This window comes from Gopherus evgoodei, chromosome 6 (assembly GCF_007399415.2).
Source record: "Gopherus evgoodei ecotype Sinaloan lineage chromosome 6, rGopEvg1_v1.p, whole genome shotgun sequence".
NCBI lineage: Eukaryota > Metazoa > Chordata > Testudines > Testudinidae > Gopherus > Gopherus evgoodei.
In genome coordinates, this window is record NC_044327.1 from 47,173,966 (window position 1) to 47,200,546 (window position 26,581).

General features: G+C 41.3%; 1 protein-coding gene across 4 annotated transcripts in view; it reads left to right on the forward strand.

Moving 5' to 3' along the window:
• The first annotated feature begins 9,586 nt into the window (after window positions 1–9,586).
• Window positions 9,587–26,581, forward strand: part of DAPK1 (death associated protein kinase 1) — a 131,032-nt gene continuing 114,037 nt past the window's right edge. Inside the window, exons 1-2 of one of the 4 annotated variants that reach the window (XM_030566655.1) lie at window positions 9,587–9,671; window positions 10,438–10,608. In XM_030566655.1, the coding sequence (XP_030422515.1) occupies window positions 10,547–10,608 (62 nt within the window). In that variant the 5' untranslated portion in view covers window positions 9,587–9,671; window positions 10,438–10,546. Of the gene's footprint in view, window positions 9,672–9,733; window positions 9,863–10,020; window positions 10,183–10,437; window positions 10,609–26,581 lie in introns of those variants that run through there. The other 3 variants (XM_030566652.1, XM_030566653.1, XM_030566654.1) reach the window with 3 other exon arrangements.

The following is a 26,581-nucleotide window of genomic DNA, read 5'->3' on the forward strand; positions in this document are numbered from 1 at the left end:
AAGATATAGAGACTTTAACTGAGATTAAATTCTCTGTAATATTTAAGCAAAAGAATACTAACCCCGCCTTCCTTGAACCACCTGACATGGTGAACAGATACAAATCAATATAAAATATTTCGTTACAGACATTGGGCTAGCATCTCCTCTCACTTACACCAGCTTTACACTGGTATAATTCCATTGATTTCACTATAATTACTTCAGATTTAACCTGTGTAAGTGAGAGGATAATCAGGCCCACATGTGTTACCAGGTGTAATGGAATAAACAAAAAATATACACTGAAGTGAAATTCTGGCCCCGTGGAAGTTTTTACTATTGCCTTTGCTGGTACCAGAATTTCACCCAATGTGATATTAAATCAATTGGGAAGCAAAAACCAACCAGTATAGTAATTATTGACTCAATTAACCTTGCATAATTTAAATGTGTATTTCTGACAAATTACATGTGCAGTCCAATCCTAGTCTCGCTGAAATCAATGGGCATTTCTGTAGTATGGTGATTGGGACCCATGATTATCTAGGAAGTGTGACAAAGTTCCTCCTCTACCTTGGTGGGTCCTGCGCTTATTGGCAGATTTGCTCACCTCATTGATCTCCCCCACAGTCTGGATCACTCCTCCTGTGTCTGATCAGGAGTTAGGAGGTTTGGGGGGAACCCGGGCCCGCCCTCTACTCCGGATTCCAGCCCAGGGCCCTACAGATTTTGCAGCTGTCTATAGTGCCTCTTGTAACAGCTGTGTGATGGCTACACCTCTCTGGGCTACTTCTCCAAGGTCTCCTTCAAACACCTTCTTTATCCTCAACACAGGACCTTCCGCCTGGTGTCTGATAATACTTGTACTCCTTAGTCCTCCAGCAGCACACCCTCTCAATCTCAGCTCGTCTCTTGCTCCCAGCTCCTCACACACACTTCCTCTCCTCTGGCTCCTCCCCATCTGACTGGAGAGAGCTCCTTTTAAAACTCAGGTGCCCTGATTAGCCTTCCTTGATTGGCTGCAGGTGTTCTAAACAGCCTGTCTGCCTTAATTGGTTCTAGCAAGTTCCTGACTACTCTAGTGCAGCCCCTGCTCTGGTCACTCAGGGAACAAAAAACTACTCACCCAGTGACCAGTATATTTGCCCCCTACCAGACTCCTGCACCCCCGGACCCCATGGACGTTTTTATCGGGCCCCTGCCCCGTGGACCCAATCGGCCCCCTCACCCTTTCACTGCCAGCCGGCTGCATGCTCTGCAGCCGGTTCTGTTCCAGACCGCACCACGGAACCATCTGTACACGCTCGTGCTCCATACCCTTCACTACCTCACCCTTGCGTGCCGCCCCGATACCAAATGGCGGGACCTCTTGCCACCTCTCGAGGTGAGAAGCCCCGGTGGGCCAGCTTGTACTCTGCCCCGGTCCCGAGACCCGCCGGGGATGTCAGTTGGCGGCTCCTTCACGGAGCCGTGAGCACGGGCGTGTACTTGGCGCGGTTCACATCTGCCCCTAGCACCTGCCCTTTCTGTGGTGAGAACGAGACCTTGGCGCACGTTTATTTGGAGTGTGCCAGGTTGCAGCCCCTGTTCCGGCTCCTCCTGAATATTTTCCTGCGTTTTTGGTTGCACTTTTCCCCTCACCTTTTTATCTACACGCTCCCCATCCGTGGCCCCACGAAGTCGCGGGATCTCCTTCTCAACCTCCTCTTGGCCCTGGCCAAACTGGCCATCTACAACACCAGGGAGAGGAGGTTGGCCGATGGGGTTTCCTGCGACTGTAGGGTCTATTTCCATTCCTCCGTCTGCTCACGCATCCGGGCAGAGTTCCTCTGGGCGGCGTCCACTGGCTCCCTTGACACCTTCGAGGAACAGTGGACGTTGTCCGGGGTTCTCTGCTCGGTGTCCCCATCAGGTTCCCTTCGTTTAGCCCTATGACCTCACTCCCGATCCTGTTTTTTCATTAGTTGTCCCCCGTGATTACTTGGTGTCCCAGACCTGTGGGTCCTCCCCTTAGGCTGGGGGGAGGTCCTTTGGAAGTGGGCGGGCTTCGCCCGCCCACCCCAGCTGGATGCCAATAGGACCAGACTCCTGCACCCCACTGGCCTGGGTCTGTCACAGAAGATAAACTGCTACAGAGAGAGAGAGTCAATGGAAGCACGATTTACCCCTAAAATGCAACTATTATTTGTTATGAAATGGGGAAAGTTTTTGATATTTCACTCTTCTGTTTCTCATGCGGTTCCAGAGATTGACCTGAAGAAATGCTGTAGCTCCCAGTGCATCTCTGCTCTTATTCAAGTCAACTGCAAACATATATTGGTTATGTTTCAGCAGTGACATTGCTTTGAATCTGCACCTCTATCAGAGGCAGATCTATGGCTGTATATTTATTCAGGGACTTATTTGCCATTCTGAGTAATGGATCAGAAAGTAAAAGATCCCACCAGAATAAATCCTGTCAGCTGAGTCTCTTCCACACACAGCACTAAGATATGTTTACAGTAAAACCAAGAATTTTATTTAACAAAAAGAGATTTGAGAAGAAACAAGTAGAGTTAATGAAAACAAATGGTTACAGTTAGAATAAAATCCGAATACACTTCTGGAGCCTAAATGAGACAAGAGACATTCCCCTGTCTCATAACGGTTAGCTCACCCAAAGTTTCTCTGCCAGCATCAAAGTACCAGACCAGCTGTGATTCTCCATTCATAAGACAAGCCAGTGGGCAGCTTGTCCCCCCGGTGAAGAGTGCAAGGTGAGTCCCTGTACCTATGTTCAAATATCCATTGTCTTCACTTGCAAACAGGGTCCCTCCTGTTGGTTTATTTCTTCTTGTAAATGTTCTCTCTTGAAGATTCCATAATCTCTCATTAGCATACAGCTCAGACTGTCCATTGTGAATCATATAATACTGAATTAGCATATAGCCAGACAGGTAGATAAGCAAGTTTCTTGCAGGCAGGAGACACTAATCACCTTCTAGTGACCAATCCTAAATCACACACCTTAATATAGTTTTTAGGATATACACATAATTCCTTACATCTTATCTGTACATACGTTTTGCAATGATTATGATGACCAGGGTGACACAGGCTTTCAGCAGATATTTTACATGACACTCATTGGCGAACAATATGTAGATACCAGACTCAGGAGATCCCTGTCCCCTTATGCACTCGCGCCCTCTACCAGCTGGCAGCAAGAGGTCCCTGTAACATATACAAAGATCAGGATTTCCATAAAAACGTATGTATCACAGGAATTATTGTTTACCTTAATGCACAAGCAAGAAGCCTTCCTCTCTCTCATCCTAATGCCAATGTCTTGACTCTTCCCACTTATGTTGGTGTAAGTCAGGAATAATTCAACTGAAATCAAGAGTCACAGGCCCTGATTCTCATTCCCTACATCTTGCGGAGTCATTCATTTACAACAAAGCAAACTGGTCTTAAATCGCTACTAGACGAGAATGTTAGCATTTCACACCCCCTTTTCACAGATGTAAATATCTACACCAGGAACACAGCAATGGACAGTCGGACCCACAGTGCTGTTTAACTGGTATAAATTACAAAAGAAATGGACCTTATACATTTAGAGTAGTGCTTCTATCTGCATGCTGTTAAGAAGTTGCATGCTTCATTCCAGAAGTAATTACATTTCAGTGGGGGCTGCAGTCATCCTTTCATTTAAATACAGCTAGTTTATATTTGTGAAATGCTTTGGGATCCTTTGGGATGAAGGCCATCATTATAAAAGCAGCAAAGAATCCTGTGGCACCTTATAGACTAACAGACGTTTTGGAGCATGAGCTTTCGTGGGTGAATACCCACTTCCTCAGATGCATGTAATGGAAATATCCAGGGGCAGGTATATATATGTGTGCTAGCAAGCAAGCTAGAGATAACGAGGTCAGTTCAATCAGGGAGGATGAGGCCCTGTTCTAGCAGTTGAGGTGTGAAAACCAAGAGAGGAGAAACTGGTTCTGTAATTGGCAAGCCATTCACAGTCTTTGTTCAATCCTGAGCTGATGGTGTCAAATTTGCAGATGAACTGAAGCTCAGCAGTTTCTCTTTGAAGTCTGGTCCTGAAGTTTTTTTGCTGCAGGATGGCCACCTTAAGGTCTGCTATAGTGTGGCCAGGGAGGTTGAAGTGCTCTCCTACAGGTTTTTGTATATTGGCATTCCTAATGTCTGATTTGTGTCCATTTATCCTTTTCCGTAGAGACTGTCCAGTTTGGCCGATGTACATAGCAGAGGGGCATTGCTGGCATATGATGGCGTATATTACATTGGTGGATGTGCAGGTGAATGAACCAGTGATGGTGTGGCTGATCTGGTTAGGTCCTGTGATGGTGTCGCTGGTGTAGATATGTGGGCAGAGTTGGCATCGAGGTTTGTTGCATGGATTGGTTCCTGAGCAAGAGTTATTATGGTGTGGTGTGCAGTTACTGGTGAGAATATGTTTCAGGTTGGCAGGTTGTCTTTGGGCAAGGATTGGCCTGCCACCCAAGGCCTGTGAAAGTGTGGGATCATTGTCCAGGATGGGTTGTAGATCCTTGATGATGCGTTGGAGGGGTTTTAGCTGGGGGCTGTATGTGATGGCCAGTGGAGTTCTGTTGGTTTCTCTCTTGGGTTTGTCTTGCAGTAGGAGGCTTCTGGGTACACGTCTGGCTCTGTTGATCTGTTTCCTTATTTCCTCGTGTGGGTAATGTAGTTTTGAGAATGCTTGGTGGAGATTTTGTAGGTGTTGGTCTCTGTCTGAGGGGTTAGAGCAGATGCGGTTGTACCTCAGTGCTTGGCTGTAGACAATGGATCGTGTGATGTGCCTGGGATGGAAGCTGGAGGCATGAAGGTAGGCATAGCGGTCGGTGGGTTTTCGATATAGGGTGGTGTTAATGTGACCATCACTTATTTGCACCGTGGTGTCAAGAAAGTGGACCTCCCGTCTAGATTGGTCCAGGCTGAGGTTGATGGTGGGGTGGAAGCTGTTGAAATCATGGTGGAATTTTTCGAGAGTCTCCTTCCCATGGGTCCAGATGATGAAGATGTCATCAATGTAGCGTAGATAGAGAAGGGGTGTGAGTGGACGAGAGCTGAGGAAGCGTTGTTCCAGGTCGGCCATGAAGATATTGGCATATTGTGGGGCCATGCGGGTGCCCATAGCAGTGCCACTGATCTGGAGATATATATTGTCATCAAATTTGAAATAGTTGTGTGTAAGTATAAAGGCACAGAGCTCAGCAGCCAGTTGTGCTGTGGCATCATCAGGGATAGTGTTCCTGACAGCTTGTATTCCATCTGTGTGTGGGATGTTTGTGTAGAGAGCCTCTACATCCATGGTGGCTAGGATGGTGTTTTCTGGGAGGTCACCAATGCATTGTAGTTTCCTCAGGAAATCAGTGGTGTCACGGAGATAGCTGGGAGTGCTGGTGGCATAGGGTCTGAGTAGAGAGTCCATATATCCAGACAGTCCTTCAGTGAGAGTGCCAATGCCCGAGATGATGGGGCGTCCAGGATTTCCGGGTTTGTGGATCTTGGGTAGTAGATAGAATAACCCTGGTCGAGGCTCTAGCGGTTTGTTGATTTCTTCTGGTGTTAGTGTAGGGAGTGTCCTGAGTAGATGCTGTAGTTTCTTAGTGTATTTCTCAGTGGGATCTGAGGGAAGTGGCCTGTAGAATTTGGTATTGGAGAGTTGTCTGGCTGCCTCCTTTTGATAGTCAGACCTGTTCATGATGACAACGGCACCTCCTTTATCAGCCTCTTGATCCTGGACAATGATCCTACACTTTCACAGGCCTTGGGTGGCAGGCCAATCCTTGCCCACAGACAACCTGCCAACCTGAAACATATTCTCACCAGTAACTGCACACCACACCATAATAACTCTTGCTCAGGAACCAATCCATGCAACAAACCTCGATGCCAACTCTGCCCACATATCTACACCAGCGACACCATCACAGGACCTAACCAGATCAGCCACACCATCACTGGTTCATTCACCTGCACATCCACCAATGTAATATACGCCATCATATGCCAGCAATGCCCCTCTGCTATGTACATCGGCCAAACTGGACAGTCTCTACGGAAAAGGATAAATGGACACAAATCAGACATTAGGAATGCCAATATACAAAAACCTGTAGGAGAGCACTTCAACCTCCCTGGCCACACTATAGCAGACCTTAAGGTGGCCATCCTGCAGCAAAAAAACTTCAGGACCAGACTTCAAAGAGAAACTGCTGAGCTTCAGTTCATCTGCAAATTTGACACCATCAGCTCAGGATTGAACAAAGACTGTGAATGGCTTGCCAATTACAGAACCAGTTTCTCCTCTCTTGGTTTTCACACCTCAACTGCTAGAACAGGGCCTCATCCTCCCTGATTGAACTGACCTCGTTATCTCTAGCTTGCTTGCTAGCACACATATATATACCTGCCCCTGGATATTTCCATTACATGCATCTGAGGAAGTGGGTATTCACCCACGAAAGCTCATGCTCCAAAACGTCTGTTAGTCTATAAGGTGCCACAGGATTCTTTGCTGCTTTTACAGATCCAGACTAACATGGCTACCCTCTGATACTTGACATCATTATAAAGGTATTATTGTTTGTATCAATTTATTTATTGTTCTATGCTGTTCCTTTCTAGGCCTGTGTAGCAGCAGAAATTAAACTTTTGTTGCCATATTACCATACGAGTCTGGGCCAACAGCAGAGTTCTTTGGTGAAATCAGTGTTGCTGGCTGGACCTACTGGTTTTTTTAAGCAATTCTGAAGATTTCACCTGTAAACAAAGCTGATCCCTCCAACCACCATAATTCCTCATCTGGCAATCCATTAAAAACTTAGCAGGACACAATCAACTTAAAAAATACAATTCTCTCTCCAAATCTTTTACATACCACTGTTACAATAAACACCTAGGTTACCATAACTGAGAGATTATGGTGGGGAGGGGAAGGTGTTTTCTTTTTTCAGTTTGTTTGTTTTGAGTATTTGACAACATTTTGCATAGTCAATGTCACTGATCCTAAGGCCCTGATTCAGCAAAGTACTTAAGCACACTGAGTATCAAAGGCATTACTCATGTTTTGCTGAATCAGGGCCTTATTCCATTTCTGTTTTTGGTGTATGCCTTTCACCATAGCAAAAAATGGAGAAAAAAAAAATTGTAAACCACATTGACAGGAGTATTATATGACAAGTAGAGTACCCCTAACTACTTTTAAATGTTTGTCATTTAACTGACTAAATTTCAAGTTGATGTTGTCCCTTTTTACCAAACAAGTAAAAATGGGGTTTTATAATTAAAAAAAAGGTTCAGGATTAACACTTGCAATAATTCATACAAAATAACATTTTAATTTTTGTATGTATCTTTCTATTAGCCCAGGACCACATTTGTCTGCTGTGGAAGAAAATGCAGAAGGAGCAGAAACATATGTTTAATTATTTTTTCATAAGTGTTGTGGGTTGGGTGTGCTTTAAAAGTACATTCCAGTTCTAGAGATATTGCTGGTTCTAATGATATTCCCCATTTTAAGCATCAAGAATATCTCTAAAACAGTGATGAACTTTTTAAAAGTTTGACTGTATGTACTAAACCATAGGATCCACGGGGTGAGGGGGTGTGTGCAGCAAAACATAGAAGGGTTTGAACATTCATTACAGAGAGATGAAAGACATAAGACTATGTGCTGGAGATTAAGTGCAGTACTGTGCTCCTTCACAGTTGGTTACAAGTACATTATAAGTCCTCAGCATAAATTTCTGAGCTCTTTTCTATCTGAAAAGTCCACACCCTTCCACTCTTTGGCAAGGGCCCTGTATGATTTGAAACTGAGGGATCCATTTAATTATACTATCTCCATTTGGACACTGATGTCAGTTGTGGCACAGAGAGTTAAATACTTGCCCAAAGTCACACAGTAACTCACTGGTAAAGTCAAAATCCAGGTCTCCTACTCTCAATACCCATTTATAGTACAAGTAGGCCAGGTTGCCTCAGGTGCTAAATTAAGTATGTGTACAGGCACATGACTATGCTGAACTTTTCTTCACCTTTGATGAGCACTTCTTTTTCTGAGAGTTCTGATAGTTCAGAGGGAAGTTAAGCTGTATTGTTACTCAGGGTCATATGTTCCCTAGGGGTGTACACCAGAGGTTGTGCAGGAAATGGTAGCAACTTGTACTGAAGAATTTGACTCAAAAGTTTCAGCCGTAGGTAAACTTCTTGCCTGGCATGATGCCATGCCAATTTACTAGTGAAAAATAGACACCAAAATTTCCAAATAAGAAAACTTGGCAATTGTGTGTGTAAATATGGGGACAGTTGAAGAAAATCAAATACAGTATGACACGCCCTGCAAACCCAATTAAATATACTACAGGAAAAAAATGCTAGTTACTACTGTATGATGGTCACATACTTTCAGCAGACATCCACACCACTGATCCAAAATAACTTACCCATCTTTGAAATTGGCGGATGCAGTAGAGGCATTGGAGGATGGACACTGTGTGTTCTACTTGGTGCCAGGTGCTGTACGATTTTTACTACTGATGCATTGGCTCTGATCATTTTGGACACAGCCCCGCAGAAAGGGTGCTGTAGAGTCACACCAGTACTTCAGGTACAATTTACAAAGAAAGATTGTGCCTCAGGAACGGTAATCTTGCCCGTGGCTGTTCTTTTTGTGTATGGGGGATGTGTACTAATATAGACCACAGATTGCCATTAGTTGGGTGTACCAGCCCCATTCTGTGGGGTGGTGCGGGGAAGAGTCCTGCATGGTTCTGCCTCATTGCCATCTCCTTTGGTGTGATAACTTTTACAGCGACAGCAGATGGTGAGCAATCCTGGCAGACAGACTGTTGTTTTGACTAGCCATTGTGTGGACCATGCAAAGGGGTGTGGAGGAGAAGACTCCTTAGGTCCCTGCTCCCTCGTTGTGCCCATGCTCATAACCTGGCTCTTAGGAGGGTCAACAACTTGCCCTGCCATCCCGGTCACTCCACAGTGGGCAGTCCCATACACCCTGTGGCTTGGGCCATAGGGTGAAATGCTTTGAGGACTAAGGGGGGAGGGGTTTCTGGGGCTGGGAGGAAAGCAGGTGGATCTGCCAGAGGTTTTCTCTTCCAGTGGGCCAGAGAAGGCAGGAGACAGGGAGAACTTCTCTATGGGGTTTCTGCACCTGCCCCATACAGGCTGATCCCGAAGGGCAGCCCCATCACTGAATTAGAAGGGAGGGTTCACAGCCACCCCTGAGCACGGGGAACCGACTCTCGCTTCAATCGCCCCGGGACTCCACGGTGCCCTCGGGGGCTCCCTTCTGCTCCACAGCCCCACCCGTAGCTCATCCTAGCGGGCTCTGCCGCAAGGAACCTGCTCGGCCGCGCTACTGCCTCCCCGCTGCCCGGCTTGCCTCCCGGAGCCAGGGCCCCAGAGGCGGCGCCTCCCGCACCTTGGTCCTGCACCTGTGAACGAGCAGCGGTCCCGCCCCACAGCCGGGGCAGGCCGCGGCCAGAAGGGGAGGAGAAGGCGGCGGAAGGGGGGTGGCGGGCGGCTTCTCATTGGCCGCGCTGCGGAGTCCCGCTCCCCAGCCCTGCGCTGCTCCCTTGCGCGCTGCTCCAACGGGCGCCGGGGAGGTAGGCGCCGCGTCCCAGTTCCTGCCGGTGAGTGGGGGGAGCGAGCGGGCGGGTTCTCCCGGCACTGCGGGTTCTGCGGCCGCGTCCCCTCCTCCTGCAGCTCCACGGTTGGGGTGGGAGGGGTCTCCCCCTCGGTAGCGCTGCCGGCTGGGCGGTGTGCAAAGGCCGAGGCTCCTGCCGCTAGACGCAAGCGGCGGCGTCCCCCGCCCGTGAATCAGGTGCGTTGGAGGCTCGCGGGGATGCCCGGAGTCCCCGCTGCCTGGGCGGGTTCGCCCCTCGCCTTTGCTAGCCTGGCGCGGGAGCTTCGGCGGCTCCGCCTGGCAGCACGTCCTCGTTGGCCGGGTAACGGAGGGGGAGTCACTGAGGAATGTGGCGGCCGTGCGGCTGGGAAGTGCCGGCCCGGGAGCAGCTGGGTGCCGCGGCGGGAAAAGGAGCGGGGAGAAGCAGAGGGCAGAGCCGAGGAGCTGCCGGCGGCTTTCCTCCTCCTGGCTCCTGCCCATGTGTCCGCCGCACAGCCGGGGCTTGGGAGGGGCGCTTCGTAGGTTTCCTGCCTCAGCTCCGCCCGGGGGGAGTGCGGAAGAGGGCGCGGGGCTTGGCCCCTTCTGGTTTCCGCGGAGCAGAGCGAGGGATTCAGGGCCACAGGCGCTTTGTGATTAATCCCTTAAATCCCCGTGGGGATTTCTGTGTATCATTACCTGGGAGATTTGCTACTGTCAGTCTGCGTGTGTGATATGCACCACTCCACACAGCCCTCTTACAAACCCAGGCGCTCATCTATCTCTCCTTTCTCCAGGGCGCACAGTAATGTATGAAGTGTCATTGGATACTACAGAGATGTGGTGATGAGCTAGACGGGAAAAGTGCTGAAGTCGGCTGGGTTTTTCTGAAGGGTGACAGCTATCATGACTGTCTTCAGGCAGGAGAACCTGGATGATTATTATGAGACTGGAGAAGAACTTGGCAGGTACAGTAGGTGCTGAAGGAATGTACAATGTGTTTATGAATGACTGTCAAGCTGGCCAATAACCATCAGAATTTGTGAAAGGAATCTCCCAATTGATAGCCCTATTAATAGTATTATAATATGGAGGAGGAGTGCTTGTGTATGAGGCTTGGTCCAAGCTTTTTAGTTACATCACTCAGGCTGTGAAAATGTTTGTGCCTTGTGCAATGTAGTCAGGTCAGCCTAACCCCCTATATAGACTTGACTAGATCAACAGAATAACTTTTTTCCATTTACCTAGCTTGTGCTTTCGGAGAGGTAGTTTACCCACAATGACAAAAAAACCTTCCATCAATGTGGGAAGTGTCTACACTTGGCTCTATAGTGGCACAGCAGCAGAGCCATAGCTGTGCCAGTAGGGTAGACATACCCTGAGTGTGAATACAGTAAAATGAGGTGATCATACAACATAGGTTAAGGGACTCCAAATGGTACTGGTAGTACTTCCATGTCATATAGAAATTCATTATTATGGACTAAAGCAAAATGTATTGACCTAGGTCTAGAGAATGCATGCAGATTTAATTTCTTGTTCCTATACATAGTCATGTTGTCCCGTCTTATTTCCTTTAAGATACAGTGTGTTCTAGCAGGTATAATTCAAATAAGGAATGTGACTTTAAACAATCATATGTTGCTGTCTTAAATAATTCAAACGAATAGGAATTTAGAACTTGATAATTGCTAATTTAATAACTTCCAACTTTGTATTTATATATCTAACAGTCTGTATGTATATGTATGAGATTTTAAATAAGAATCTCAAATAATTTTGTGTTGTGCTTTGACTTATGTTAGTCAAACAGGTAACTTAAATTGCAATATATAATTTGTATATAGAGAGAAATACACTTCACATTTTAGAAGCGCTGTATATCTGTCATGTGATCTTTAATTATTTTACTAAAATCAAAACGGCACTCTGCCTATAAAGATATGGGAGAATTCATCTAATTTTTTTAACTGTTCTCTGTTTAATGAAAGTGAAAAAAAGTCAGATCAGGAGACTTATAGTAGTTAAGAGCTGTAGGTTTAACACTATCCATATAAAGCCTATTTGTTGAATGCTGCTAAATGCACAGCTTCTGCCACAGCTATTCGATAGCAAGCCCAAACCATTGGCTAGCGTTTGTAGTGTTCTTTGGCTTTTAAGAGCCTTCAGCTTAATGTTAAATGAAGTCAGTTGTGTTTGAATTCTTTTTGTGTTTTGTCTTTTGTGAACTTTAGGATTTATTTTTTTAAACAGTTTGTTGTTAATGGCCCAGTGAATCTGGAGTAAATTTGTATAATTTTTAGTATCAAAATATTAACAACTTAAATGTTAAATTTTGCAGGGGACATAACTTAACCTGGTTATGTCAGTGTGAATACATATGTACTCTGTATGCACAAATAAAAATGTTCACAGGTAGTGCTAACAATTTTTGAAAACTATATTGAACCTCATGCTGCAGGATTTAAACCAGTCTCTAACTATTAGGGACCAGGATGAAACCTAAATCTGTGACGGAAATGATCCCACAGCTGCTTAGATCCTCAGAAACATCTAATGCTGCCCACTAGATTGGTAACTAAACTAGATTAGACCTTGGGTCTGATCCAGGCTGGCAAGTCTCGTGTTCTTAACTTCAGCCTTTTTCTTATGGCACTGTGGTAGAAAATACAGTGAACTCCTTTTAAGTTAACTTTTAGCTAGATCATCTTATCTAGTTTAAAACCTTGCTGCATTGTCACAGACAGCAGACAAACATTAATTCAATTTTTACATAAAATTCTTTGTGGCATGTTTTTTTCCCATATAAGCAAATTTTTAAAAAGAACAAATCTGTTTAATTCATTCTAATGTGCGCACGAGAGCTTGGCCATATTATGTTAATAGAAATACCTTTTATGTTAAAAGGCTAAACCATGCACTTTTGATAAGTTAAGTGTGTGCAGTCTAGATATTATGTGTGGCCTGAATTAAGTCACTTGACTTGATTCCTGTGGTTTTTGGCAAGAACATGTGAACTATTCTGGCATTGAGCTGTAACCATCAGGGCTAGTAAAAATAAGATATTAATTCAATGGGTGTAGCATGGACTAATTTAACTTATAAACTTCACATATTGGAATTTACATAGTCACAGTAAATATTAAACACCACAATAAAACCTTCGGAGCTCCTAGATTTCTATCAGGTTTTTGTTGTAAAGGTTTTTCAGGGACAAAGCAAGATCTAACTGCCAGTCAAGGGAAGTTTTATGGTCAAGGTAAATATGCAGTTCTCCTTGCATTTACTTTAAAAGGAAACTCTGAGCATAAAATCTGGTCCCAAATACAGATTATTTTGTACAAAATTTAAGACAAAGATAATATTTCTAGGACTTTTTTTAATTCCCAGGGAAATTATTATATACTTCTAGCTCGATAAAACGCTGTCCTTGGGTGCCAAAAAATCTTACTGCATTATAGGTGAAACTGTGTTGTATTGAACTTGCTTTGATCCATCGGAGTCCGCAGCCCCATCCTACCAGAGCACTGCTTTACCGTGTTATATCCAAATTCATGTTATATTGGGTGGTGTTATATCGAAGTAGCAGTGCATTTTAAAATAAACTTTCCATACAGTACTTGGAAACCAAACATTGCAGCTTGAGTATCCAAAAGTGAAACTAATTCTTTTTTTTATTCAAGCTGAGAGAAATGCAAAATGTTAATAGCATAAATAGTTTTATAAAAAGCAGTTATTAAGATGCTACTAATTAGGTACTTTAATTTGTTTACAGAATAAATTGGACATTGTCCATTTTTAACCTCGTGCTACCATTTTTATCTGCTTTTCAGCTATGTATTGCATACTGCCACTAACTTTTCTGTATGTAAATGATTAGCATTCAGTCTACCTGCACTCATACTTAAAGAATTAGAGGATTACATTTTTAAAAATTAATTTGAGGATAACATAAACTAAATGCAATAAAACAGGGTTGGTTGAAGGAACATCATCAGGTGTTAGGACTTCTATGCAAAAACTTCAGCTATATTTGTTTACATAAAAACATACTTATTGGTCAAAATAGACTAGAATATTTTGTGGTTGAGGATATAAAAGCACTGCAGCACTTTTGTTTAATAAGAAAATACACTTATTATTTAGATTGACCAAAACAAGAATTGATTGTCTAATACTTTGTCATCACCATCACTTCCTAGATACTCAGATCTTTACTACTTTCAGTGTTGCCAACTCTTCTATCTTTTTCATCATAAGTCTCTAGATTGTTGGTATTTCTGCTTATAACGCTGGTTTCTGGAGTTATGTGAGAAATTCAGCTTTAAAAAAAAAAAGATTTCAGCCCTCATGGTTGCAAATAAAAGCTTGCAAATGTGAATCCTAAAGGCTCAAAAAACAGAAGGCAAATACGAACGATCTCATTTTTATTATTTTTAAACCAATATGACTGGGGGCTGACTCATAGTTTAACTCTGGGGGTTTGCAGTGCTGGAGGCTGTAGTCTTGCAAAGCCACCCCTTTTCTCCCCTTATTTAGAGGTAGTGTGTGTGGCAGTCACAAATAAGGTAGGTGAATGAATGCACTAATTTTAATAGTCCAAGTGGAATATGGTGTGCTTATTTGTATGGATCATAAAGTACCTCTAACAACTTTTGAGAAGGCACTATACAGGCGCCCTCAGGTTCATTGAATGAGTTTCAAATTAATGACTCTTTCAGTGTTCTATTTTTACTTGTAAAATACTTTGATTCTTCCTTTTCATCATATAGCTATTGTCAGAAGTGTTACAAAATAAAAATCGTGTTACTATTTTAAGGAGGAAGATCTGTTAAAAATGTGTTGCTAAATGCATTGCATGGGTTAAACCTCCTTTATTAGTTTCAATTTAAAACCATCTTGACTTGTCATAAAATCCATAGATGTTTTAAGCTAATGTAAGGAATAGCAATATGCCCTGGTGGAAGAAACACATCTTCATTTGTTTACTACTGACCACAGTGCCTTTACCCAAGAATAGTAAACTTGCTTCATCATCCTACTGGTGTATTTTTATCCTGGGGGTGGGGGAGGGAGAATTCAAATAAAGGACCCCATAAGTATTGATACTTATGGGATCCCCTGTAACTGTCTGAGTTGTTCATGATTTATTCCTGTGCGTGTTGGCTAATCTGGTATTATCCTAAGCATGTGTACAACAATCTTGGGAGATGTCCAGATCAAATATTATTTTTATCAGAAACTTCTATTAAAAAAACTCTGCTCTCAATTGTTGCAAATAATGCATTACTTATACAAAAGTTTTTTCTCTAATACAAATTTAAGAAGCTTGCTTATAACATCTGTGTAAGGGATAAGCAACATAGTAATTAATCATCTAACCATGACATTTCATAAGGCTGATGCAGATTCAGTTCTGGCCAGGATGCAGATTATTGTGAAAGAGCAACAAATTTACTGAAACTTTTCTGTTCGTTTAAATTCTGCCTGCAGTTGCAGCTGTGTAACCATGCATTTTAAATACTCTTCTGTAGTGTCTTTACTTTTATCCAGTTCCAATGCTTTTGTTGGTGTATGAGTTGGTCATATTATTGCGTGCTTACTATGAGATTTTTTTTTTTTAGTACTGCTGATCAAACTTTAATAATGGACTTATCAAAATGTGTTTGCCTCCATAAAAATAGGCCTATCTTTGTTGATGGAAGTTGTTTCAATACCAGAGGTATGTATTAATTATAGTGACAATTTACCAAAACAAGAGTACAGCTATAGCTACATCCCTATTTATCTAAATTGGGTGTGATTTGGTGCATTGTCCTATAATGACTTTTTCTGCTGCTTGTTTTTATTATTTTTGTGAAATCCCCAAAAAAGCTACACTATGTCTGCACTACAGATTATATTGGCATAATTTATGTCACTCAGATGTGACCACCCTCCACTGAGCGACATAAGTTACACTGATATAAGTGCCCTTGTGGACAGCGCTATGTCAGTGGGAGAAGCATTTACTGCCTCTCTCAGAGGTGGTTTTATTATGCCAATGGGAGAACTCTCTCCCGTCATTATAGAGCATCTTCACCACACGCACTCTGCAGTACTGTATGTGTGGACAAGCCCTTAGATTGTTACAATGTCACTTCTTTTTCTAGATTAGAGAGAGAAACTGCATTGGTATTGTGATATGTTTAAAAAAACCTGACTAAGATTTATTTTATAAGACTTCATAGTTGTCAAACATGAATGTGTGAATACTCCTTGTGCATGAAGGCTATTTTTATCCCAATCATTTTTAAAATAAATATTTTTTAAAAAGTAATAGGATTAAAGTTATAAAGTGACAGGTGCTTAATAAGCATCTACTGGAAAATGCCCCCCCCAAGGTAAATAAAATATACTTTTAAATAAAGTAACTGCCCTGTGTTACGCTGTTTTTCTCCAGTTTTTCCCCCCTAAATGTATCATTCTAATAATTAATGTACAAACCAAGAATTCTTGACTGGTCAGAAAAAAGAAATACTTCAGATTTAAAGCTCCCAAGAAGGTATGGGTATGATTCAGATATATGCTGAGTGTCTGCCCGTCTCATTGACATCAGTTAGAGTTGCCTGTCCTTGGTGTGTCTGAAAATCAGGCTATATGTGCTCATTGGTTCGTGATATGAGGAGGAATTGCCTCTGACAGTTGCTATTTTTAATTTACCCAAGATGTCTGATAAACTTCACTATAGTCACTGATGAATTATCTGTATCCTTATCTTTAGTCTGCTACATGATGAAAGAGAGAACAAGTAATTGTCTATTTATCGTGGTGTTTTGTTTACACATCTGGACCTTGTCTACACTAGAACCTACTTCAGTATAACCACATCCCTTTGTGAATAATCCACACACCTGAGTTATATAAATTATACCGAGCTAAGCGGTGGTGTAGACAGCACTCTACCATCGACACAGCTACTGCCTCTCATGGAATAATTAAACCAATAGTTTAGAGCATTGTGGCCAGAAGCGCTACAGTGCCACAGCTGAATCAGTGCAGAGTGCCACTGTAGCACTATGTGTAGAATTAGCCTAAGAAGACACTATTTTATCTCTTTGTATTCAGTAATGTGAGCAAATAGTCTTTCTGGAGACTGTGAAAACAAATTTTTGCTGTGATGTTAGTTTGCTTGTTACAAGTAGGCAAATATCTCCTTTAGTGATGCATGTTTTGTGCAAATCTTCAAAAATATTCCTCTCTAAAAATGCAGAGAATGTCTATCTCCTGAGTATTGGCTTATTGTAACTACACCACTACCGCAATATAACACAGTCGTGGGGAGCCAAAAATCCCTACCGTGTTGTAAGTGCAACGCCTTTATATTGAGGTAGTGGCAGCAGGGCTCCAGCGGTGATTTAAAGGTCCCCAACCCCCCGCAGCAGCCGGAGCCCTGGACCCTTTAAAGCGCCGCCAGAGCCTCGCAGCTACTGCGCTATATGTGAACCTGAGTTATATCGTGTCGTGTTATAGCGGGTTAGCGGTGTATATTGCATTCTCTTATTCGGAACATGGTGAATGGATATTTGAACAGATTAAGCTTTGATAGCAAATAGTTTGACCTTCAGTAATGGTTTTGAGAATTGGAAACTTAAATTCTTCTTAATAGGTTGATGTACTGAAACTGTGCAGGCAATGTCATACATTTTCCCTCTAGAAATTTGTAACATCTGATATTCCTTTGAGAAATTTGCTTCTCCCCTTCAAAGCTGTCAAGCTTATTTTAATTGCATAGAAAGAGTACTAACTCAAAATTTTGTGCTAAAAGATTTTTTTTTTTTTATATTTAGTTATAATGTAACTGTGATTTGGATTAAAAAGTAGTTTGAAAAAACACTAAGTTAATTTTAGACATAAAAAGGAGAAATATGAAAGATGATGTAGGAAGGCTACAAAATAACATTACATATAAAGTCTTAAATTTTTAGCTATGAGAAATTACCCTTCTGAGTTTTCCTGCAGTGTAATCTTTTTTTTAGCCTCTCTCTGTTTACGTATTAAAAGTGAAACATAAGTATGTACCAACCTTAAAAATTTCTGTGGCCAAAATGGTTAATTCCAGAAGCCATAGAATATGTCTGTATGTGAAAGTAATAGGGAAAAATGTCTTGTAAGCATCTTAGTAGTACTTACATAACTTAAACATCAGTAGAATGTTCTATTTCTGTGGGATAATTCTTGTAGTAATACAACTGTTGTCTGCTAGTACTGTTGTATTACCATAAATTGAATGATATCTGGGAATTCTAAGAAAGAAGTCTATAAATAGCAATGAAATAGGTGTTAATTATAGTAAGAGGTTTTAGCTTTCTTTAATGCGTTTTAAGGTTCTAAACTCAAGTTACAGCCTAGAACCTTTCAGATGCTTTTGCATACAAATATTGTTCACATAATCAACCTTCTGAGAAGGTATCATCACTCAGAAGAAATGTTAAACTGCTCTATATTGTGCCCATCTTTTGTGGCTGAGCAAGTGAAAGTCCCGCTCCTCCTGCTATCGGTTGGGCCCTGTAGTTGTGGGGGGGGGGGGGGGAATCTCTGTTTAATCTTAAAATCATGGTGGCAAGGGAAAAGAGAATGGAAGAGTCCTCTGTGTGTTACCGTCCCCATCCCTCTGAGCTGTGTCTTGAAATGCATTCTTCTTCAAAAGTGAATAATAAACTGTGTAGTAGATGTGAGCTGTTGATATCTGAATTAGACTGTCAACATACAGTACTACTGGTTGATAATCTGTTGCCTTATAAAACATGTTGAAGTATAGCTATGTGAAAGGCACAAAAAGTGCAGAGCGTTTTCAGAAATAATTTCTTGGTGGTGCTGTTTAGTTTATTTCTCACAGAAGAAAAATATCTGCTTTATTGGTCTGTTATTACGCAGTGTAATTAAAACCACAGCATACTGCTTATTCTACCACTTCATTTTAAATATGTGAACCTTTGCAAATATAAACTTTTCAGGGAGTGGATAACAATGTCTTTGAATTATTTTTCTTGGTTTGGCTCCGTGAAGTACAATCAATGCAGGAACTGGCATGTTAGTAACGCGCTGGCACTTCCATTAATTTGTATTTTTAAGGATCCATATCTCTTCTTGCAGATGCTCAAGGATGTAATTTCTTTTGCTTATGCAGCACATACTGAACAGATTTTTTTCTGCCTTGGTTAGGCATCCAAGCAAACTTGCAAAACCCATAATCTAATATATATGTGTGTGTGTGCTACCAGTGAGGGATGTGAATTCAGGCAGCTCTTCTCTTATGAGGGAAGGAGAAACTGAAAACAGTTACACAGAAACTCTCTCAAATTGCATTCAGGATTAGATTATGGGTTTACCATATGGTGCAGTATGTTAGCTTTTACTTAACACCTGTTTATAATTGGGGGAGGGCTAAGAAGAGGGTGGCAGAAGAAATATAAATATTACAGTCTTAAGGCCAGTTGTGTTCTTTTGCCTATCTTCATTGTGCATGTAGATCCATTGATTTCCCTGGGGCTATTTATGTGAATAAGACAAGCAAAATTTAGTCTTCGCAGCGCAGGTTTTATTGCATGCTAGAATCTGCAGCCTGGCCCTGCATCCCACCATCAACAGGGACTCCATGGAAGGGAGGAGGATGCTTTTCTTCAACAGACAGAGCCTCCAATCCCATAGCAGCCAAATGGACTAGCTCTGTTTTGTTGGCTGGTTGAATTAACTTGTTACCTCTGTGTGGTTTTTTGTTTTCCCCCTCCTCCTCCTCCTGCCCCCCTCCCCTTGGTTGGTCAACGTTATGTGGTTGGGATCCTAATTAATTGTTAAGGTGCCTAGAGCTCTTGTGTGCATGTTTATTGTTTAAATCTAAATAGATATTTTCTAAAGTGTGCTAAGCATGGTTCAAACATGTAGGAAGGTGAAGTCCTTACCCTGGAGAGCTTACAGTCTAAAGGCTAGGACCTGGAATGCTTAGGCCTGTGGGTAATGTGACTTGTGTAGAGGCACTGAACTCAAAGAACAACTGTTTGCAGGAGAAAGGCCTTAGAAGGAAAATGTTTGCTTCAGGCAATAATATTCAATTGCGAGAGAAACAAGAATTGCTAATTTAGCCTTTTACTAAAAAATATACTGTAAAATGACAGGATAAAACCCAGTTCTTAAAGTTAGGACTGTCCTGGGTTTCATTTAATCAGTGCATAAGGTCTGGTTGTACACCTCCCCTGCTTAAACAAATAGGGTTTGTGACACAGAGAGAGTTTCTTTTAAGGAACTTAATTTTGCTACTACCTCAATAGGATAATATCCCATTCCGTTTTGACGTCAGTTGCAGCCATGTTATTTCACCCAATTTACTGAAGTTATTGTGTGTGACTTCATCATTGGAGATGAGTTCTTGCTGGTTGTTTTTGTTTTTTCCTAATTGCTATGGTGATGGAGTCTAATACCAAATCCTAAGTGTGAAACCATTTTTAATAGCTATTTTAATGCTTGTCAAAAGCACTTAATTTGAGCATCATGACACCTGCTGGAAGCCCAGGGATGTGTGGCTGCCAAATCGCCACTGCACCATATCCCCTCCTCAATTTTTTACACAAGCGCACACACAGTGGACATGTTGGAATGGCGGTTAATACTGCTCCTTGGAGCCTTAACTCCCATAGTATGGCAGTATATTCCTGGACATGTCTTGCATTTCATCCCTCCCTGGGAGTTAGGCCATCCGTACAGATTTTTGTGGGGATGGAATGGGGCTTCCTGCAGGCTCCCAGGAACGAGAGCATACCAAGGGAAGGCAACTGCTGTTCTTCTGTGTTTCTCTCCATGCATCGCAGCAGATGGAAGTATAGGGAGCTGGTTCATTATAGTATTTCTTTATGCATGTAGTCAGTGCACTAGTTGTTGTGTTAACAAAGTAGCTAAACCATTCCAAAACAGCATGTATAAAGATGTTGTTTTTCTTCCTCCTCATTCCTGTCCCTTTAGAAGTGTAGTATTCACATGGCTTTCCATGCCAATGATGAGTAAGTTGGTGTTAACTCCTGGCTAAAGCTACCATGTCTGCCTGCTGTCCTAAGTAAATTGTGTGAATGTTTTGGTGGTTGTGGCCAATTAGAGACCGTATAAAAGAAGTGCTCTGAAATGACAGATAAAATCTGAGTATGGGGTTAGCTCTGGATACTCAGAGCCATGACTGAACAGTCTGAGTATGTTTTCCAGGTCAGAGCAGCTGGAGGATAGCTAGACAAGGATTCCTTCATATGGGGATTAGGGAGTAATTAAGGATAAACAAAAAAAAATCCCAAACTGGTCATGTTCATCTGTCAATGAGCATTATGTAAATAAAGACCTAATGAGTGGAAGAGCCAGACAATTAGTTGGCTCATAAATACATAACTTATGCAGGAAAGTTGCTAATATAGTAGGCATTCTGTGTGGGATTTGTGACAAATTGACTATGCCTTGTTTACAATTTTTTTTTATATTCCATATAGATGATTTGTTTAAACCAAGAACAAAATATCTCTGACAGCAAAAATTTTCTGTTTCTTACAGTGGATTTTTTATGGGCCATTGTATTGTAAATTGTGTTGGTTGGTCAATTTGTTCTTGCATTTAGCATCATAAGTAAGTGTTTGGAAGAGAAGTTTTCCATGGAGGAAAAAATGGGCCTCAGCCATCATTTTCTGCTCAGTATAAAAAACTTACTGTGGATCATAGTTTTCAGTGTTGCCCACAGGGTTGTGAATATCAGATACGTCTTGTTCTTTCTGCAAGCAGTGCAAAACTATCTCATCAGTTTCACTCTGCTACAGTTTGGGAAAGCTATGAGCGATAGGCACACAAACCCCTGCACACCCATCTCTCACATCCACCTCTGGCTGGCGGGTCTAGTCCTCTGGCTAGTAAGTGACTGATAAGTATTCATTCATTTTCCAGAGTTATTGAAGATTGACATAAAAATTTCTTAGAGAATAATCTTAAGGACACCATCTTTAACCAAATTATTGTAACTTTTAATGGAGTCTCCTGACAGTATTAATGTGCAACAGAAATAAAATTTAAACCTGGTATAAACTGCAGTTGTATTCTTGGTGTCTGCCCCCATGAAATGTGGAAACCCCAAAAGTGCTGCATAATATTTACAAGTAAATTTATTACCATCCTACGAACCAGTAGATCCCGGGGGGGAGGAGTTTGTTTTCCCCCTCCCCTCCCAAAAAAAGGTTGGCGGGGGTGTGATTTGAAGAGGGTGGAATAAGAGAAAAGCTGCTCATTGTCCTGAAGTAGTGGGCAGTTCGAAAGTAATATAAGTGACCTGATACCCTAAATAGACTCCTCCTCCCCAGGTCATGGATCAAACAGCCATTCCAGAACTGATCCACTTCTGGACCCATTGTTATAAAAGTGACTTCTTGAGGGAGATTCTTCAAATACTCTTTCTTTATGAAGTTGGAGACAGCAATACTTACTGTGCCATTGCTTCCCTTTTCCAAAAACAAAACATCTTCAAAAGGGTGTAACAAATCTTCACCACAAGTTCCTGGTTGTGCCACTGTCTTCTGTTTTGAGTCAGATATACTTCATGTGCATTTCCCCACACACACACTTTTTGTTAACATGACACTTAGAAATATTTCCCTTTTTGAATTTTTATGGGATGTGAAGGGCTAATTTCTTTAAAATAGGATATATAATACAGAAAACACACTTAGTAGATTGATGTGAACAAAGCACTCCTTGAATAACAGTGTAAAGATTAAGGTTCAAATATACCACCTTATCTTTCTCTTTGCAGGGTGCGTTGCTTTCTTTAATTATGTGATAATGTACTATAGCCCTGATCCTGCAAACGCTTACGCACATGCTTCATTTTACTACTCTGAGTAGTAGTAGTAATAATGCCTAGCTGTTACATAGTGCTTTTAATTTTGGGACTACTCATGGTAGTAAAGTGGAGCATATGTGTAAGTGTTTGCAGATTTGGGGCCCATTTCCTTAACATACATTTTTTTTCTACACCCGTAACTTTGTAAGACTTACGACATTACATACTTACATTAAATTAATTATCAGAATGGTATCTAGAAGACAGAACTTCTCATACAAGGTTATAATGCAGCATGTACTGCTTTTTTTAATTTTTTCATCATATATTTACTAAAGGACGGATCCAAAGCTCTTTGAAATTGATGGAACAGCTAGGCAGGATGTTTTTCTCTCTCTCTCTCTCTCTCTCTCTCTCTCTCTCTCTCTCTCTCTTTTAACACCAAGATGGTACATCTCCTCTTAAAGACAACGTATGGTATTTCAATATGTTAGAAATGTTTTTTTGAGGAAATAGCTATAGAATATTAACAGTGTAGGTAGTCTGATATTTAATGTTATTTTTTGTTGTATATGAGTAAATCTTATTTCTGTTTCATGTGAGCTAGCCCGAAACTGTATTAATAAAGTTTTAACATTACTTTTGCCATTTATTGGATGTATTTACTTTACAGTATTTTTAACTTTTCAAGTTAAACCTCTTAAATTGCTTTTTTTCAATATACTGACATACAAATGTAGCTTTTAGTGAGTTTTAATTGTATTGCATTATATAACCATATTGTAAAATAGTAAGTGTGGAATTGAACCTGATGATAGTTATGTAAATTGTTGAAACAGTTCATTTATGCAAGACTATATATCCTTACTCAGCTCATGAAAGCCGCAAATGAAGAAAGAGTTGAAAACCACTGGGCTAAGTTCTTTTCCCTCATGAGTTGCTACATGACAATCATGTGCCCTATTCACCTGCCATGCTCAAGCAAGGACGTTCTTTAGCTGGTGAAGAGCATAAACTATAGATCCTTGCTAGAACGTTGTATCCATGTTAACCTACCTTGTTTACTTTGGAGGGGGAAAAGGCGCTGCCATGTTTTGTGTTGGCTGAATAGAATATAGTTGCATTATTACACCCATGATACTAAAATCCTCAAGTATGGCTTGTTTCAGAGATCTTAACAAGGACTAAACATCAAGCTAAGTTTGAAAAAAATCAATCTGGTAGTTTATAAAGTTATCAAAAGTAATAAAATAACATGTTTGTACCGAAGGTGTCAATGCTACCTGAAACAAGGAGAAATTTTTCTACTAGGCAGGGTCACTGGCAAATAATTAAAGTCTTTTTGAGATTTAAAAAAAGTCAAATAGCCTTCACAACTCACTAGTGACTGGCTAATTTTGATTGGAAGTTTAACCATTTTTAAATGATCCTCCTTCTTGGAGTGGGATGGGAAACATGACCCTCATATTATTAGTGTTTATATTACTGTAGTGCCATGAGGCCCTAGGCACAGACCAGGACCCCATTATGCTAGGCAGTGTACAAAGCAGAACAAAAAGATGCTATTTGCCACAAGGAGCTCACAATATAAGTATAAAACAAGAGACGACAGATGGAGAAGTACAAGTAAACAATATTGGCTGGCATGTAAGGCAATAGTATCAGCACACCAGTGGGTAGCAGCTACTTAGGTTTTGCTCAAACATTTTAAAAACAAAACAAAAATCTTACTAGGCACAGAGCTCAAGAATGAAAAACTTGAGTTTGAAAAATGAGGTTAAAGTGTACCACCTCCTATGTGGGGGTTGAAACACCTATTGGGAGTTGTGTATGACTGGCTTGATTGGGCACATGAGTTTGTGAACATTTGGACCTCAGTGTTTTCAGGAGGAGGAGTGACCTGACAATGTTGTTTATAATAGAAATATAGTTGAATGGTTATTTAATTATAAGGGGTCATATATGCCTTTTAATTGCTTATGCAGCTAATCGAAGTAGTCGGTCTGGTTCAGTTTGTTTACTGTGGCCCAGAACTGTGTGTGTAGACTTGTTCCACTGATGTATCAGGTCTCCTCTTTCTTCTCCCTGACTTCCACATACTATGTATTTGATAAATTCACTTACACAATAGGGTTCTGATACATTCCTCTTTCTTTCTCTTCCCCTTCCCCTGCTATTAAAATTTCCGAAGGCTTTGTTTTGCATTAGTTGTATGCTTATTAAGTTCTATGGCACAGTGACTTTTGACACATGTATGAAACAATAATAGCAGTTAGTAATTCAGGTTTGTTTTGAACACTATTTCACTAGGAGAATGGTGAAACACTGGAATGGGTTACCTAGAGAGGTGGTGGAATCTCCATCTTAAAGGTTTTTAAGGTCAGGCTTGACAAAGGCCCGGCTGGGTTGATTTAGTTGGGGATTGGTCCTGCTTTGAGCAGGGGGTTGGACTAAATGACCTCCTGAGGGCTCTTCCAATCGTAATCTTCTATGATTCTATGAAAGGACAAGGAGTAGGAAACCAGTGGCCCTTCGTTTGTGATTCATTAACTGCAGTTTTTCCTTGACCGCAGTGGGAAAGATTTGCTGTCAATAATTGACAAAATATTTAATTACACATTGCCTCTGTCTTAGATGAAGCTAGAAGAATGATTGCACAACTAAATAAATCCCTTTTTTAGTAGCAATAAAGAAAATTAACTAAATTGGTTAATTCTTCTGGGAACAATATGTTGTAAGTTCTTATTTTTTGACTTTCCTCTTTTCTAAGAAGTCATATTTATGTGCTTTTAAAGAGACGTGCCCCAGTTTGAAAGATCATGTATCTAGAGAGTGGAGAGATGAGAGGGAGAGAAAACTGCCTCTATTTCCTCTGTGCATTTGACAGCCCTTCTGTTTATCTAGTTCCACTATGATGTTGATGATCACTTTCACTTAACATCTCATGTTCTGGTATGGTGACAGTACTCATGCCTAGAATTCCTCAACCTCTGCAAGAGAGCATTATACTTGTAGTTGCAGCAGCAGATCTGAAACTGCAGGCAAGACAGGTGTGTAGGGAGAAAGGAAAGCATGGCACCAGCATGTTTGGTGTTTCTCTTGCAGCCCACTGACTCTATCCTGATGGAAAGACATTTATAAGCCTCAGAAGGGGAGCAGAAAACCATTTTAAAAAAATAGAGCATGCTTTGTGTGCCTATCTTATCAGATTATTTAATTTAATTAGTTTCAAAAAATCAAGTTGTCCATATCCCTTTGGTTTTGTTTTTCTGCTCTAACTATGTATTACGGGGGAAAAAAGCAAGTAGAAAATCTTACATCAGAACTATCCCCTCAGCGAGTCTCCGTTAAAAGGAGCTCTCATTTGCATTAAGTATATTTTTCTTTGGTTAACAGAACATACTGTATATTTATCAGAACTATTTATTATCTCCAATGCACTAAGCAATGCAATATACAGTAAAATGAAAACAGTGGCAGTGAATGTGAGAGCTCCGCTTTTACAGAAAAAGTGTCTTATGCTTCAGTAAAATATTTGTTCAGATTCATACACAATTCTTACTTTTAAGTAATGTTAATTTTACATGAATGCCAGTTCCCTTGTGACACAAACATTCTTTTTTATCCAGAATGGTCTAACAACAGTATAATTTTTCCTGATGGCAAAGGAGTTTGTGTCTGAGAGTGAAAATAAATCCCTCTGTTCCCCCTTTCCCTCTATCCTGGTGCACACATCTTATTCCTTGGCCTTCATCTGTCTTTAGCTAATTTTAAAGAGCACGATTTGTCCTAATTGTTTAGTAGAATCTGATCGCAAAAAGATCCAGTATATTTTTAGCTAAGCCTCTGGTCATCATTTTTTTAACAAGTCATGTGGTCTATTTGAAAAAAAAAAACTATTGTCTATTGAAAGACTACATTTGATAGATCTGTGTGCAGCTCCTCTCTATTAAGGGTCCAGTAGCTGTTAGACCCCTCATTCTCTTGCACTTGCTGGGAATGTCATTGTCAACACTTACCTCTCTGGACAGCATGTCTTTACACCACAGGACACTTTTTTAAAAACCTTGGATCAGCAACTCAGTAAATTATTAGCATCTACT